Genomic DNA, 16,030 nt, shown 5'->3' with positions numbered 1-16,030 from the left:
TAAACTTGATATTTTAGAAAATTTTAGAGTATTCTTAAAATCATTTCAGTTAATGATTTTTAATTTTTCTAAAAAAAAAATCGTATGTTATTTAACTTGAAATTTATGTAAAATCACTTAAATAATTTACAATCTCTTGTTATTCAATCAATCATTTAGAAAACTTACTTGAAATCTATGGTTATTCAATACATCACAACTTTTTTTTAAAAATACTACTTTGAATGATTCTAGGAGACTTGTTTTGTTTTTTTAAGTTGTAAAGTATGACTAATAAAATCATACTTTAAGGTAGAATTTTTGAAATATTTCTATATAAAAAACGAGCTGTCTAATACTAAAGATAAAGTGCAAATTTTTTTTTTTTTACTTCAATCAGTTGTGATGTTTGATCAACATGCTCCATTGCTTTTGTCTTCTGAAAGCTTGTCAAGGTGTGAGGGGAAAACTGGAGTTGGTAAAGACACATAAGAGATTGCAGTTAATGAGGAAAACTGGAGTTGATAGGGAAACCGTTGAGCTTTCTACGGAGAAATAGCACAATTCTATGATTCCACATAAAGTCCGTCAAAGAGGAATCATGTGTGAATTAGACAGCCTTTAAGTATGTGAAATGGTTGAGAAAAACACTTATGTCGATCAAGGCTGTGGTGCGATGTGTGGATGAGATTCAGTTTACACTTGGTGATGTGAAGTTCCAAATCAAGCACAATTGGAAATGTAAGTTTTTACATCTAGTTTTAGAGTTGGATTGCAGTTTGGAGAGTGTTGCGTCTGCTGCTGTGGTTGTGAACCTGGTTGCTCCGATTGTGACTGTTGTTGCTGCGATTATGACTGTTGTTGCTGCTGCGGTGGAGGACATAGCTCCAGACCAGAATCTTGATTCGATTTTGTTTATGCTACTAAGAAATATATACACGTTGATACGCTCTTAAAGATGCAAACGTTGTTATTTTTTTAAGAACACAAAAATATATATTTGAGGTGTAAAATATTTTAAAATCACCCAAAGTTTAACAGTAAAATCTCATAGAATCACATTTCATTTTCTTTTTAATAATATAAAATCCTACCAAATCTTTTAAATTATAAGTTGAACATGGGATCCCCAGGCAGGAAAAAAAGGAAAAACAAAACACATAATGATTTACATGTTCACAAGAGTCAATGGTCAATCTTCCTTAAGACTATTTGGGGCAGGAGTCATAGGAGACAAGCCAAGATCTCTGCACAACTCTTCATCAGGCTGCAAGCTTCCAGGTATTGCACCAAACGCTCTTCTTGAAGTTTCAAATCCCGACGCCAAGAAATGAATATACGCAGACATAAACTGTTATGTAGCAGCTTCCCATGATAGTTCATGCTTCTGTTGTTCTGTTAGTTGCGATGGTTGTTCCCTAAGAGCCTTGAGTGTGGCTCTTCTTCTGCTTCTTCTTGAGTTCTTTTTCACGTCCTCCGTTTATTAGAAGAGCTTCCCTACGATGTTTTAGTTTTCAATTAATAAAAGCCCCAGAATTCTAAAGATTAAAACGTGTTAAAAAATCAAAGCCCATCTGCTTGAAAACCAAATGCACATCTAGTGAAAAAAGATAACATGGGTCGGATTTAGGTAAAACAAAACTAGAACTGAGAAAGGAAAACTACTTGTAGTAAGAGGTTGTTAGACAGTGTGACAACGTATAGACAAAAAAAGGTCTGTCCACTTTGGCTCGGATGCTTAATTACCTCATGTGAAAGGTTTTGTAAATGGTTTGGAGTAGAGAGATGCCTGGTGAAATTTTCAAAGCCTTGGCCACCAATATGATTGCATATTAAGCAACACCAGCTGGCACATTCATCCGTTTCACTGCACGTATCCTCTTCTAGAGCCCCTGAATCTGGGAAAGGTGGGGAAGTAGCTAGTTCAGCAACAGGTTTACTAGTTATTCCAACAACTAAAAATGTGAGAGGACAAACACACACCTGTTAGAAGAGAGCTTCCCCAGAGGACGGAGTCTTGTTTAGGGGAAGAGTAGGAAAAAGGCCGGAAAATGTTGTATCCACTCAAAGGAGGAGGGAAGCCTCTCGGATCGCATATGCCCAAAATATTAGTTGGGGGTGGATTTTTAGAGATCCACTGAGACATAAGCAACCTGATGTCTGAGGTACCTGTTTCAGAAGAAACTAAAAGACTTGAGACTGTGTATTCATCATCCATTATACCGTAGGAATTAAGGCATAAAGTATGAGAAAATAATAACCGTGGGGGGCATAATAAAGAGTGATTCCAGTGGAAGAGAGAGCTTGAAGGATGCCGTCATGGACGTTTGTTAATAAGCCAACGGCGTAGATGGTGGGAGGAGCAGAGTAGCCATGAGATTCCAACAACCGATTGATGCACCAACGGACCAGACGAGCATCAAAGCCAGGGGGAACCGGAAACAAATTGATGTCCCAAAAGACCGATGTAACAGCCTCAGACTCCTCCGGAGTAGCCTTCTACATAAAAGTAGAAAAAGGAAAACTATTAGTAGGAGGTTTTGAAGCAGACAAACACGTACCGGTTCAAAATGTAGAAATCTCAACGCTATCAGATCAAACTAAAACTTGCCTCTGGTTGCCATCTCACTATGGTGGGAGGATTCTCATCCTCGTCCCTGAATCTCGGCAAGGGTAGAAAATCCTCGAAAGGCAGGCCCTCCCTCCTCTGTGCACATCAAGTGTGGAAGAAGGATAAAATGGCGTCAGATTTAGGCAAACAAAACTAGCTACTAAGTGAGAAAAGGGAAAACAAGTAATGCATGGGGGTTGTTAGACTCAAAAATAAAGTTTTGGCTAGGATGCTTATACCCTAAGTACATGTTCTTGGGAAGAGAGATGGCCGGTGAAAGTTTCAAAGCCTTCGCCAGGAAGATCTAGGCCACAAAGATCATCGTCAGGATGAACTTCGCCTTCGCCAGGAAGATCATCGTCAGGATGGCATATTGAGCAGAACCAGCTGGTAGATTCATACGTTTCACTGCACGTATCCTCCTCAAGTGTCCCTGACACTGCTAGGAAATAAAAGTAGAGCAACAGATATGCTGGTTATTTCAACGACAGTGTGACAGTGGACAAAATACACACACCTGTCAGAATCAAGTTTCTCCAGCTGATGGCATCTTCGTGAGGAGAAGAATCTGAAAACGGCGTAAAGAGGTTGTATCCACTTTGAGGTGGTGAAGGGAAGTCACCCCGATTGCATATGCCCAATATATTACCTGGAGGTGAACTCGTGCGCATCCACTCAAACATAAGTGACATGATCTTTGAGCCACCTGTTTCAGAAGAGACTAATTGAAAAAACTCTCTATATATAAACAGAAGAAACTAAAGACTTGAAACTCTCTCTGTTTCTCTATATTCTATTTATCATCCATTACTATAGGAAGGTACGAGGATTGAGAGAATACTAACAGAAGGGGGTGTAATAAAGAACGATCCCAGTGGAAGAGAGAGCTCGAAGGATGTCAACATGGACGTCTGTTAGTATGCCAACGGCGTAGATGGTGACAGGACCAGAGTAGCCATGAGATTCCAACAGTCCATTAATGCATGGACGGACTCGACGTGGATCAAAGCCAGGGGGAACCGGGATCTCTTTGATGTCCCAATAGACCAATGTTACAGTCTTACCCTCCTTCACCGTAGCCTTCTTCATCATTCAATAAACCTAACAAAATCAAAATTTCAGTATTGGGGAAGCAGATCCAGATCACTAAGAACGGAACATCAAATCAACAGATAAATATGAATTATCGGAGAGATCGATTGAGAGAGATCGACTGAGAGAGAGCGAAACACGGCCGTAGATACGCAGAGTGTTAAATATTATAGAAATAGAATAGTTTATTGAGTTGTGTTTCATAAGATTAAGGCATACATATATATAGTGATTAGCTTTGACATATTATTGCTAACACAATATAATGTAAATTTTATTAAAAACATAAGGAAATAGCTTGTACAATAAATAATATCAAGATCTAGAATATTCTTCGGGTTGGGCTTCACTTCAGTTATGGATTTTACGGTCCACATTACTTAGTCCGTAAAATACACATCTTGCTTCCCTGATACTCCCCGCACGACAAAGATGTGATGTGAAAGCAAACTATGCAACCACAAAGCATAACACTTATGTGGTGGACACTTGTCAAGGACAAACAAATTATGTCAACAAAATCTTCAGGGTAAAACTTCAATCTTGAAAAGAGTGGTGGAACTTTAGCTCGTCTTCCGTTTTGGTAAAAGGGAATAATAGCATCCCATGGGGATTTGCAGCTCCACAAACAATTGTCCTTTGTTGGACAATCCACATATCGGACTAATAATAGAGAATTGGTTAAAAATACCCTTTCTGAGATACCCCTTTTCAAAAATATCCCCTTTTTTGGCCATTTTTATTTTTGCCCTCTTTTAATTTTTAATGACTATTTTACCCTTAAATGAAAAATGTTTTAATCAATAAAAAGAAAAACAAAATTTTCCCGCCAAAAAAATTTCCGACATATTTTCCCGCCAAAAAATTTTCGAAAAAAATTTCCCGCCAAAAACATTTTTGTCAAAAAAAATTTGATAAAAAATTTCGACAAAAAAAATTTACAAGGTTTTTAATAGGTTTTATAAGAATTCTACTTTATAAAAGCTTTATAAACACCTTGTAACGGGTTTTACAAAAAATTTTAAAGAGTTTTAAAAGGTTTTAAACACCTTGTAAACGCTTTTACAAGGTTTTTAAAAGGTTTTCAAATGATTTTTAAAAAGATTTTTAAAAGGTTTTTAAACACCTTGTAAACGCTTTTACAATGTTTTTAAAAACCTTGTAAACGTTTTTATAAGGTTTTTAAACACCTTGTAAACGCTTTTTAAAAGCATTTACAAGGTTATTAAAAGTGTTTACAAGGTTTTTAAACACTTTTTAAAAGCGTTTACAATGTTTTTATAAGGTATATATTTTAATATTTTTGGCGGGAATTTTTTTTGATTTTGGCGGGAAAAAAATAATTTTTGACGGGAAAATTTTCCGATTTTGGCGGAAAAAAATTTTTTTTTGGCGGGAATTTTTTTTATTTTTGGCGGGAAAATATTTTCGATTTTGATGACTGTACATTCTTGTTGTCACTCAAAAAGGGTAATTTGGTCATTTTGTATATAAAGAGGGTAGTTTTAAAAATGGTCAACATGAACGAGTATTTTTAAAAAGGGGTATGGAAAAAGAGACATTTTTGAGAATGCCCCCTAATAATTACCTAAACATGAGCGTTCCAATAAACTCCCAACTCCTCTAATGGTTAAACCATAACCAAACTCCCCCGTAATCAAGAATAAATCCCATAAAAATGAACAACTATTTGTGAAAACCCAAACCCTTAAAACATAAAAAAAATATCATCAATACTTGTGCTAAACCAACCCAAGAACTAAGAATAAAACAAAAACGTTAACTTATAAAATAAAGAAATAATTGTGCAACAATCATGTGGACGTCAAAGCATCCTTTGCTTCACAGCCATCATCCGTGTCATCTCCGTCACCATCATCTTCAACGTCATCACCTTTCATGAACATTAAGATCACAAAGTTATCACAGCGGAAGTTTAGAAAATGTTTAGATCGACAGGATCGCCTGCTCTGATACCTTGTCAAATTCGGGCTTATCTTGGGTTTCCTACTAAAAACCAATTGACAATAATAGATTGACCCTAACCTTTTATATATTAATGATAGTCCCTTCAAACTTCAGATGTGGGACTTGGATATATTAACACGCCTCTTCGAGATGATTACTTCATTTCGAACCGATCCCACTTGGACCGATAATAAACCCCTTCTTGGGCCCCCATTACTCGGGTTAAAAAGAGGCATGTCTGTATCCACTTTTCTAGATCCACCAGAATTTTAACCTTGGGCTCTGATACCATGTTAATTTGGGCTTCTAACTAACATAGTATCAGAGCCTACACACGCTGACCCGTTAATTAATCCGGTCCGGATAGAAGCCCGATCACCCCATTAATTGATGGCCCAAAGGAAGGCCCAAATCCATCGAGATAGCTGGAAAAAAAATAGAGCATTATCTCGAGGGGACGTAATGGATTCTGTCGAGATTAACAGCTATAGGCATTATCTCGAGGGGGCGTGTGGAGAAAAGATCCCACATCTAATAGATGTGAAGGGACTTGAGTAATATATAAAAAATTAGGGCCTCTCCATCCATTGTCAATTGATTTTGAGTTGGAAGCCCATAGTAAAGCCTGAGTTTAACACAAAATTGGTTAAAATCTCGAAACCGCCTAGGGTCATGGAAAATAAAAGAGGAACCAGCCGTTACAAGTTTGAACACTCCCCTTAAGATATGTTAGCCAATCAAATACAGTTTTGCTGCCACATTTGACATTTACACATCTTGAAGTATTAACCAACGAAGAAAAGAACTGGTGTTTGGTAAAGAAGGTAATATAAATCAGTCATGTGCAAATCTAATTTTCATGTTATACACACAAAAAAAACCCCTGGAATGGAAAAAACCACATACAGTACAATGATTTACATGTTGACAAGAGTCAATGGTCAATCTTCCTTGAGACTATTTGGGGAAGGAGTCATAGGAGACAAGCCAAGATCTTTGCACAACTCTTCATCAGGCTGCAAGCTTCCAGGTATTGCACCAAACGCTCTTCTGGAAGTTTCGAATCCCGACGCCAAGAAATGAATATACGCAGACATGTCCTCCAAGTTTTTCCCAACACTAATCGAAGACGACGCGAAGGCACTTCTCTTTGATAAGTTTGAATCAGCTCTTGATAACCGACTCAGATCAGAGGCTTTTATAAACCGTTGTGTAGCAGCTTCCCATGATAGTTCATGCCTCTGCTGCTCACTTAGTTGCGATGGTTGTTCTCCAAGAGCCTTTAGTGTGGCTCTAACAAAACCGTTTCCATCGTCATATACTCTGCAGTTGGGAAACTGTTTGAAGAACTCATTCGATATGTGATTTGCGCACACTACGATTTTTCCCATCGCCAAGGCTTCTGCAGTTGTTGTGCAGACAACATCTGTCGTGCTCGGGTTAAGAAACACTTTATAGCTGAAATGGAAGATGTAAAAGTTTAAGCTATATACACAGAATCCAATATAGACTGCAAGGGGGGAAAGTTGATGTTGAGGTATCATTACTTAGATAAAGATAAGGACATGATGCATATTTGGCTGTTAAACAAGAGACTTACTTGTGAAATAGTGAGTCGGCGTGATCACGTCCTGGGTAAACATTAACCTTCAAGTCGAGTTTCCGGGCTGCTTCTTTGATCTCTTCAGAGTCCTCTCCATCACCGTATAAATCAACCTCTAACTCAGCGAGTTCCTTTTGGTGTTTCTCAAGTAGTTTGAGAAGCTCCTTGTACCCTTTGCTCCAGACCATCTTACCAATGTAGTATGCGCCTTTAGTGAAGGGCTGTTCCTGGAGCTTCTGCTGTTCTAGTTTTCTCAACCCAATCTCGAGAAATTTAGGGTTTACACCATGAACATTGCAGACTACATGATTAGGGTATTCTTGAGTCGCAGCAGATAATCTGATTACCTGCAGGAGTAAGATCATTAGTAAAAGTTCTGATTAACATCATAATGGCTGGTCGTAGGCCAATTAACTGTCTTGATTCAAATCCAGTCATTAGATAATCATACAAAGATACCAATATATACAAAATTTAGCAATCAATCCATCATGTCCTGGCTATAAAGAAGTTTACCTTGTGGCAGTAAATGCCAACAACCCAACTATTTAAGTACTTGAGGAGAAAAGCTTTGACACGACCTTGTTTCTCTCTTTTCACGTATTCCAAGTAGTTTGTGTGTACGATCCCTATGACGTAGTTGAACTTAGTTTTCCATTTTTTCCCATGATGAAACCATGTGAGATGCTCAGGCTCCTCGAGGACAGCAATGTCTGCCTCTTCATCAGGAATGGCATTAGATATATCCCCAACAGGAAGAATACTTCTTTTGTCCGTGGCAAACTGCAATAATATAATTCGAATAGCTAAGGATTCATAAAAAGTTACTGATAAACGAAGAATTTTGAAGAAAACTCAGCAGGCGTGATGGAAACTAAACTAAGAAAGATAGCATCAGCATTGATGGGTGCCCCATTAGTTCACACGCAAAAAGAGAGAAAAATGATATTCGTAGCAGAATATGGAAACCTCATGTCTAAACTCTAAAGTCAGAAGTATTCTAATTGGTAATAAATGAGAAGGATACGAAAATAATGTGCTTGTTGATGCATGTATAAGGAAAGCAGGAAAGAGATGAATAAAAAACCCAACTCAATATAATACGAGAAAGTGAACAGAACAACAAAAGTCAACTCCTTGAAACGAATTAGTAAATGTTTGGTATCCAAAAGAAGATTGTTTAGGAGAGCAAGGGCAAGCTGCTGAGTCACTCATACCTTTGCTGGATAGAAACGTATCTCAAAGCCTAAACGAAAAGAGAGTCTTTCCTCAAGCCAATGACGGACATAAGCTTCTTGCTCTGATGGGGAACGGAAAGTGATGCTATTTGGGTAGACAAGCTTTTGGTGCTTAACAGTCAGCCACGGAATGACCAAAGTAACACGTCTGTCGCCGTCATTTGCAAGGTAGGCAGCACGGAAGAGAGGATTAACAGCAGTTCCCGTCAGCCACGGAATACTAGCAGTGGTAAATATCGCAATGTGTTGCTGCTGCTGTTGTTGTTGTTTCGTCATATCATATAAATCAAGATAAAGCTCTACTGCTGAAAAAAAATCTGTAGCACTCCAATATGTCCTGTAAACAAAACTAACATAACTATTTTAGATTCTTCTAATCAAGATGACTAATAGATTCTTCTAATCATTGAGTTGATCTGATTATCGCATCAACTAGTTCAACTAAAGTTTTCTAATGTACTGTGGAATTCAAAACAATCTTTTACAGAGCCTAAAGCGATTCCGAAAACGAATTCCAAAAAAGAGAAACATTCCGAAGAGTCAAAAAAGAGCAAATCACATCAAGATACAAATAACAAAAAAAAAGTATCAGACGAATCACGAAATCAAATCGAAAACGAAACCGTACCTGATAAATTCCAATCTCAGAAACAAAAATCTCTGGGGATTGAGAGAAAAGGCAAAATCTGATCCGCGTCGTCGGAAGCAAACGTAAAGAAAGAAAAGAGAAGAAACAGTAATCTAGGGTTTGCGTGAGAGGAGGAGAATATTCTCGGAAGGTATTCGTCGTGTCTTCGTTCGTTGGATTCTCAAGTCATTCCATTTTCTTTAAACACATAAAAAAAAAAAGTTCCAGGCTGGTCTCCTCCTCCAATCTCATTCTTTTTTCCGCCAAGTCCCTAGGACCTGGGAACAAAGATCGGCTTGCCGTGTCTAGACTACTTGCCGTTTCTTTTACATTTAAACATCATCATGTTTCACTCTCCAAATAATAAACGTCGGACTTGGTGATTGTCATGGGCTAGGCCCAATATCAATTATGTGAGCATACCAAATTTATTTTATCCGAAATCAAATCATATCCATATTCGATGGCGGTTCTACATCGGTTTTCTCAAACCGAGATTTTTATCCATAAAAAGAAGTACAATAGTGTTGTGTAAGATGAGCACAGAAAGATATGAGATTCAGTGAGACTCGAGGGTTAATCTAACACCGTCTTTGAAAGAAGTTGGAGATATCTCAAGTGTCTGAATCAGTTTTGTTATGTCCATTGATATATCTGCTGGTGACACCACGCCTCGATCAACCTGAGAAAACAGCTTTTACTAGACTGATCTGCAATATTCAAAATAGCTGAGTGAAATCTTAACAAACATACCGATGATGCAGACACATGTTTAATCAAAGACATGTCGTATCCTCTGACTTCTGCAACCACTTGAGCCATTTCAACACGAGATAGCCTCTCCGGTCCACCAGCATTCAAAACCAGTTGCATCTGTTTATCATCTGAAAAGCAAAAGCAACAACTACATTTTCTCTACTATGATGTAGTTAGACAGAGAGACTCATGAGAAATAATAATCTACCAGAGAAGACCCATCTGTCTATTAGATTCAAAGTGATATTCACGAGATCCTTAACGTAAATGGGGCAACGAAACTCGTCGTGGAAGAACTCTACCGTGTCTCCCTTCTTTAAGGAGCTATCAATCCACTAAAAAAAAAATCAAGACGACCAGTTTCATGGCCAATTCAATGAGATCTCAAGTGTATGTGTATTATATGTGTTGAGAGGCACCTGAACTGGGAGATTCTTGGGGAGAGGTGATACAGTCTGAGGACCAAAGATGATACTACTTCTCAATATAGCAAAGTTTTGACACTTATCCTTGATAAGGAGCTCTGCTGCAACTTTTGATTTCCCATAAACGTTGACTGCAACAGTCTCATCTTCTTCCTTGTAAAAAGACTTGACACCTTCATAAACTGATGAAAATTGAAACCAAGTCATGACTCATGATGATGATGATTTAACAGTGGCTAATGCAAGTGGTATAACTATAACTTAACCTTGATCAGTAGAGAGATGAATCAACAAGGTTTTGTTTCTCTCAAAAGTTGATAACCAATTTACAAGAGAAGTAGGCACGTTGATAGACATGGCCGAATCTGGATCCTGCTCGCAAACTCGAGGAACGGACAGAGCAGCACAATTCACGACCACATCAGGCTGTATAATCAAAGTAGCAAATGTTGCATTCAGACCAGAGAGTCTAACAAAACACAGATTCATGTCCATTTACATTCGGAATCTGGAAGAAATCGAAGCTACAGATTACGAGATCTGAACCTGACCAAAGCCCTGCGTTACTGATTTGAGCCCTAGACCGGATTTGAGATCGACAGGAAACGCGTGGAAATGAGGGAATGCGTCGACCAAACGGCGGGGAAGGGGAGTAGAGTGGTGAGTGAAAGCGACGTCGTATAGATCTCTGCCATTGTTGCCGGCGAAAGCTTCAAGCAGGTGCTGACCCAAGTAGCCCGTGCCTCCCACAATCACCACTTTCGTCTTCTTCTCCATAGTTTCCTCAATTTCTCCGATCAACCCCTCCGGTTTTTGCTTATTTCAAATTTTACTCTCTTTTTTTTTTACTTCCACCAAAATTTAAGTTATTGATAATTCTAAATCAGTCAAAGTAAAGGAGATTCAAAGCAGTAAAGGAGAAGAACGATTTCATTATTGCCAAAAAAAGTATATTAAGAGTTTTTAATCTTTCATCAGACACATAATCGTAAGAAGTTGTAAAAATGTCAAAAAATCAAAAGAGACAAGTACAGGTGGGTAACCTAGAACTAACCCTGTTCTTGTTCTTACGCCCTCTTTAGGCATTGTTTTTTTTTTAAGACATACCACATTTTGATGAAAAAAGAATGTTGATCACAAAAGAGAATTAAGAAACGAAGATTCTTGTCTTTTGGCTTTCTTTGAAACCTGATAAGAGTTATATGATAAATAGAGTTGTTGTCTATTTCTCGTGAACGAGAGGGCTGTAGATTGGGTACCACATGTGGCGTGTGATGTAATTCACTGTGTCCTCCTGTTGGCATAACAAAAAAGATGCAATTAAATTCCATTTTCTAGTTACCTTACACATGTTTCGATACCAAATATATCTCAGTTACTTGTTTCATACCTTAGACATGTGGCCGAGATCTTTGGGACCAACATCGCCATGTCCTTCTGCAATGTCATCAGAAACTGCAGCTCGTAGAACAGCTGCCCCGACTTCAGCTGTTATGTGTCGGATGCTGCGTTTTTTTTTTTGTTCAGAAACCAATTGCTTAACATAACAGTTTTAAAAATGAGGGAATTAGAGGAAAAATACTTGTTGATTGAAGGGTAAAGGACGCCTTTTTGGACTTCTTCGTCGGTCATGTAGGATGCAAGGCTGTGCATGTTTAAATATATTAATCTTCAGCATTGTTATAAGCTCAATTTTAATAGTTCAAATACAGAAGAGAATCAAACGTAAACATTACCATTCAGCAGCTGCTAGCAGCATTCCATCAGTTACAATCCGTGCACCAGAGAGAAGAGTCCCTAGCCCTATCCTGGAAACGATAAAGACCACATTAATTCTGTTACCGTTAACAATCTATGGATGATGCAATACAGTAAAACAGTTTTGAACAAAGAAAACTAACCCGGGGAATAGGTACATGTTGTTAGCCTGATTCACGTGTCCTACTTTACCATTCTCTACAAGTGGGACAATAAAATGTGATTAGTTTTAGATTGTAGCAAATGTAGATACAAGACCATTATTAATTAATCCTACAATAACATACCAAGTTCAACGTTCTCAAATGGGCTTCCACTTGCAAAGACTATGTTTCCTCCGGCATGCTTGAAAGCATCAACAGCAGTGCACTCGGCTGTCACACGAAAAAATGTTAAGGGCACAGTATTCAAAGATATTGTTACATTATTTTGCAACGCTAAAAAAAACACAAACCATTCAAGGTGGGATTCGACATAGCAAAAATGGCTGGCTTGCATGAGTCAGATTCTCGCATTGCCTTGAGAACCTTTGATGATTGAAACCAGTAAACCATATAAGTAAACTACTAAAATTAAGAAGGTATCGTAAAAGTATTTGTTGTCTAAGAGAGTCACATACTTCTTCATGGAAGATACCACCAACTCCAGACAAACCAAGAAGAACATGTGGCCTCACCTTCTTCACCTGAAGACAAAATAAATTTAGACAAAAATATTAAAATATGATTATGTCTACATTTCAGGACAGTAAAAAGATATGGTGGAAAATGCAAGTAAAGAACAGTACGTCAAAAGCTTAGGCTTACCACTTCAACGATACTTGCTCCCTCACGTATCTCAGCTGGATTTTTGGCAAAAGGTACAGCTCCTGGGTCAAGTTTTGTCCTCTCTGTGGTGACAAGACCCTGAAATCCAAATATAATAAGTCGTTTTCAATAAGATATTCAAAGGAGCACAACCTTATGTGGAAAACAGATGATTAAACAATATGTTGACCAATGCAAAAACAATGGCTAATGGATAACTTTTAAAATGTTTTCTGACTTATTCTAGGTAAGTTCTTAGTGGATGGATTAAAACAACTTCTAAAAGCAAGCTCTAAAAATGACAATAATATGACAGTTTCAAAGTCAACTGACCTTTGGAACTACGCAAGCTTAATTATTTTATTATCAAGCAAGACAAACCGATTCAGATGATGGATGTCAAGTAGGGGAAAACAAAAACTTACATCTTTATCTATCAGGTAAAAGTTTTTGGTTGCTTCAATCTCGCTGATACCTGCCATTCTTGCAACTGCCTGTACTGCCATCTTAGTTACACCAAGCCCAGCACTGAAAGTTATAAAAAACAAATATACAATGCGAAGATGAGAAGAAAGTTAATGCAAAAATATAGATACAGTAGTAAACGATTTCAAGTGACTATCCAAGTACCTTCCAGCTCCCACCACAACAATCTTTTGGTTCACAAAGTCGGATAAAGGCCGACCTTGAGCTCTTACAGTTCCCAACAGTCCGGCCAGTGCAACACCAGCAGTTCCCTGAGAAGTCATACACAAAATTTATTATTCAGAAAAGAAAAAAAAAAAGATATACAAAACACAAGGAGTAGCTATAATGTAAAGCAGCTGGATTTGCAACAATGTGAGTGAGCATACCTGGACATCATCATTGAACATGCAAAATTTCTTCCTATATCTTTCCAATGTTTGAAAAGCCCATTTCGCTTGGAAATCTTCGAACTAATATGATGGAGTGAACCATTTAGTCATCATTCCGACCAAAAAGTAATCCAAAGAAGATACATACTAAGAGATATATATACCTGTACGACTGCCTTTGGCCAACGTGTAAATGCAGCTTCCATAAATTCATCAATAATCTCAAGATACTCCTCTCCTTCCAACCTAGGTTGTCTGACTCCTAAATCTATAGAAATGGGAAAGACACATGAATGAGATATTAAGGAGACAAATCTACACCACGTCGACCAATTAAAGTCACAGCTTACAGAGGTCATTCTGCAGGAGCTTTTCGTTATTTGTACCAACATCCAACATAATTGGCAAAACCTGCAGAATTGTAAGCATACAATTTCGAATAAGGAGATTGAAACCATTGTTATCTACAGGAAGAAAAAAAAAACACAACACAAGATCATGTTGAGATGCACATACTCTCTGTGGATTGATTCCTGCTGCAGCGACATACATGTCGAGCTTTCCAATAGGAATCCCAATTCCCTGGACACCAAGATCTCCTAAGCCAAGAATACGGCTACCATCTGTGATGACAATCATATCAACTTGCTGAGCTGGCCAGTTATAAATCATAGACATCATCTCTCCTTTGTCTTTGGCACTGAAGTACATTCCTCGCGGTCTTCTGTACAAACCAGAATAGTTCTGACAAACCAGTCCAACCGTGGGAGTGTAAATAATGGGAGCAAAATCTTTGATGTTATCAATAAGGACCTGCAGAGAAGGAAGAGTTATGTCTGAGCCTGAGAGGGATGTGTCAAGTGAGATAAATTTTTTTTTTAAGTACAATTAAGAGAGCCAAAACTCAAACTCACTCGGTAGTACAAAGTCTCATTACGGTCATGCAATCTATTCAACATCCTCCACTTAGCTAATGACACAACATTTTCAGGCTGTCCTTGAGTATTCCTCTCTAGGGAATGAAAAGACTCAACTGCCAAAAATTAATAATACCAAAGTCTAAGAAACCCCCCTCCCATAAGAAAAAAAACATAGTATATTGGAAATGGGTCTAAAAAATCACATACTGAAACGATCATATTGCTGTTCACAGGACATAACACGAGGAGGAAGCAAGCCTCGTAGCCCCAATCTATCTCTCTCAGTCAAAGGGAAACCAGTGTCCTGCATAACAAACCAAATCAGCATTATGAGTTGTTTTTTTTTTTTTTTTTTGTTGAAGAACCCTAAAAAAATTAAGAGAGGATCGAGGAAGGACCTTGTTGAACCATGGATCGTGAAGAATATCAGCACCACGCTTGTGGACGATGCAAGGACCAGGAATCGAAGTGGAAAAGCATCGCCGAGATCCGTGGGCTCTTCTTACAGCAGCCGCAGCCTTAGAGAACCCAGCAATGTTCATCCACATCATCGGGTCCCAAATAATCACTCAAGATCCCGACCCAACACTACTACAGAACCTGCAATTCAATGATTTAAGACAAAAAGTTCAAACCCAAAGATCAAAAAAAAAAAAAAAATTGAAAGAAAAAGGATTAATTAAATAAAATAGCAACGATCGCTCCTCCTTACGTGTTTACACAGTGTAAATAATTGGATTGTTCCTCTATCCCAGTCCAGCTTTCTTTAAGAAGAGAGTAGAGAAGAAGAAGCTGTCTGAGGGAGAGGGAAGATGTCTGAGCTGCCCGGAGAATAGTAAGACCTCTCTCAAAAGGGGTCAGAGTCAGACAATAAATAAGGCATCTCTCTCTCTCTCTCTCTCTCTCTCTCTTTCCAATTCTCTCATTTTCAGAATTTACCATTTTCCAATTCGAAAATGCGAATTTAATTATTTTTCTTCAAAAAAGTCGTAAACACAAGGAAATTGCCCGAAACAAAAACGGGCAATGAAGGGTATAGAGGGAAATATGAATATAGAGATCGCCACGTGGACGGTTCTAAATCATTTTCCTAGCAGATTGGCGATCAGATTAGAGGTGAGAGGACATTGACCAACTCACCGTTAGATTATTGCCACGTGTATCCGCGTTTTTGTAATCCCGCTTTTGCCCATGCGTGTGCCTCTGGTAAAAAATATTACGTCTTCCTAAAATAAATTAAAAGAAAGGAAAGGTAATATAAATCTGAAAGATTCGAAGTATTTTAAGTGAAAACCAATCCTTTTGAAAAAAACATTATTCGCTGCGGCGACTTGACACCGTCAGCTTTTAACTCTAACCACTGCTTTCTCTACCATTATTCATTCTCTC

The 16,030-nt window shown here is 38.1% G+C and overlaps 4 protein-coding genes across 6 annotated transcripts; all 4 read right to left on the bottom strand.

Annotated features, from left to right (window-relative positions):
- Positions 1–1,012: 1,012 nt before the first annotated feature.
- On the bottom strand, positions 1,013–3,912 carry LOC104737721 (uncharacterized). 2 transcript variants are annotated; one of them, XM_010457965.3, is made up of 8 exons: positions 3,436–3,912; positions 3,108–3,296; positions 2,830–3,029; positions 2,591–2,686; positions 2,241–2,478; positions 1,963–2,148; positions 1,726–1,877; positions 1,013–1,476 (listed from the first exon to the last, which is right to left on the bottom strand). In XM_010457965.3, the coding sequence occupies exons 1-8, from the start codon at positions 3,680–3,682 to the stop codon at positions 1,447–1,449; spliced, it is 1,338 nt and encodes a 445-aa protein (XP_010456267.2). In that variant the 5' UTR covers positions 3,683–3,912; the 3' UTR covers positions 1,013–1,446. The 2 variants fall into 2 exon arrangements, with proteins under 2 accessions (XP_010456267.2, XP_087338146.1); XM_087482020.1 differs by having other exon boundaries at positions 1,963–2,163; positions 3,436–3,879.
- Positions 3,913–6,461: 2,549 nt separating this feature from the next.
- Positions 6,462–9,470, bottom strand: LOC104737722 (digalactosyldiacylglycerol synthase 2, chloroplastic). 2 transcript variants are annotated; one of them, XM_010457968.3, is made up of 5 exons: positions 9,120–9,470; positions 8,471–8,828; positions 7,770–8,036; positions 7,251–7,600; positions 6,462–7,108 (listed from the first exon to the last, which is right to left on the bottom strand). In XM_010457968.3, exons 2-5 carry the CDS (start codon positions 8,765–8,767, stop codon positions 6,592–6,594), a joined length of 1,431 nt encoding a protein of 476 aa, XP_010456270.1. In that variant the 5' UTR covers positions 8,768–8,828; positions 9,120–9,470; the 3' UTR covers positions 6,462–6,591. The 2 variants fall into 2 exon arrangements, with proteins under 2 accessions (XP_010456270.1, XP_087338145.1); XM_087482019.1 differs by having other exon boundaries at positions 8,471–8,840; positions 9,120–9,422.
- Positions 9,471–9,546: 76 nt separating this feature from the next.
- LOC104737719 (uncharacterized) lies at positions 9,547–11,490 on the bottom strand. The gene is made up of 6 exons (XM_010457962.2): positions 10,847–11,490; positions 10,567–10,726; positions 10,295–10,482; positions 10,084–10,210; positions 9,873–10,003; positions 9,547–9,801 (listed from the first exon to the last, which is right to left on the bottom strand). Exons 1-6 carry the CDS (start codon positions 11,075–11,077, stop codon positions 9,679–9,681), a joined length of 960 nt encoding a protein of 319 aa, XP_010456264.1. The 5' UTR covers positions 11,078–11,490; the 3' UTR covers positions 9,547–9,678.
- On the bottom strand, positions 11,213–15,945 carry LOC104737720 (NAD-dependent malic enzyme 2, mitochondrial). Its single transcript, XM_010457964.3, has 19 exons — positions 15,354–15,945; positions 15,040–15,241; positions 14,849–14,945; positions 14,636–14,754; positions 14,238–14,534; positions 14,072–14,132; positions 13,886–13,989; positions 13,719–13,802; positions 13,495–13,601; positions 13,290–13,392; positions 12,865–12,963; positions 12,678–12,743; positions 12,513–12,585; positions 12,346–12,432; positions 12,202–12,256; positions 12,037–12,108; positions 11,883–11,945; positions 11,691–11,805; positions 11,213–11,594 (listed from the first exon to the last, which is right to left on the bottom strand). The coding sequence occupies exons 2-19, from the start codon at positions 15,190–15,192 to the stop codon at positions 11,523–11,525; spliced, it is 1,827 nt and encodes a 608-aa protein (XP_010456266.1). The 5' UTR covers positions 15,193–15,241; positions 15,354–15,945; the 3' UTR covers positions 11,213–11,522.
- Positions 15,946–16,030: the final 85 nt, after the last annotated feature.

This window comes from Camelina sativa, chromosome 13, assembly GCF_030686135.1.
Source record: "Camelina sativa cultivar CO46 ecotype springtype chromosome 13, ASM3068613v1".
In the NCBI taxonomy this organism is placed as follows: Eukaryota; Viridiplantae; Streptophyta; class Magnoliopsida; order Brassicales; family Brassicaceae; genus Camelina; species Camelina sativa.
This window is presented reverse-complemented; position numbering and strand designations above follow the sequence as displayed.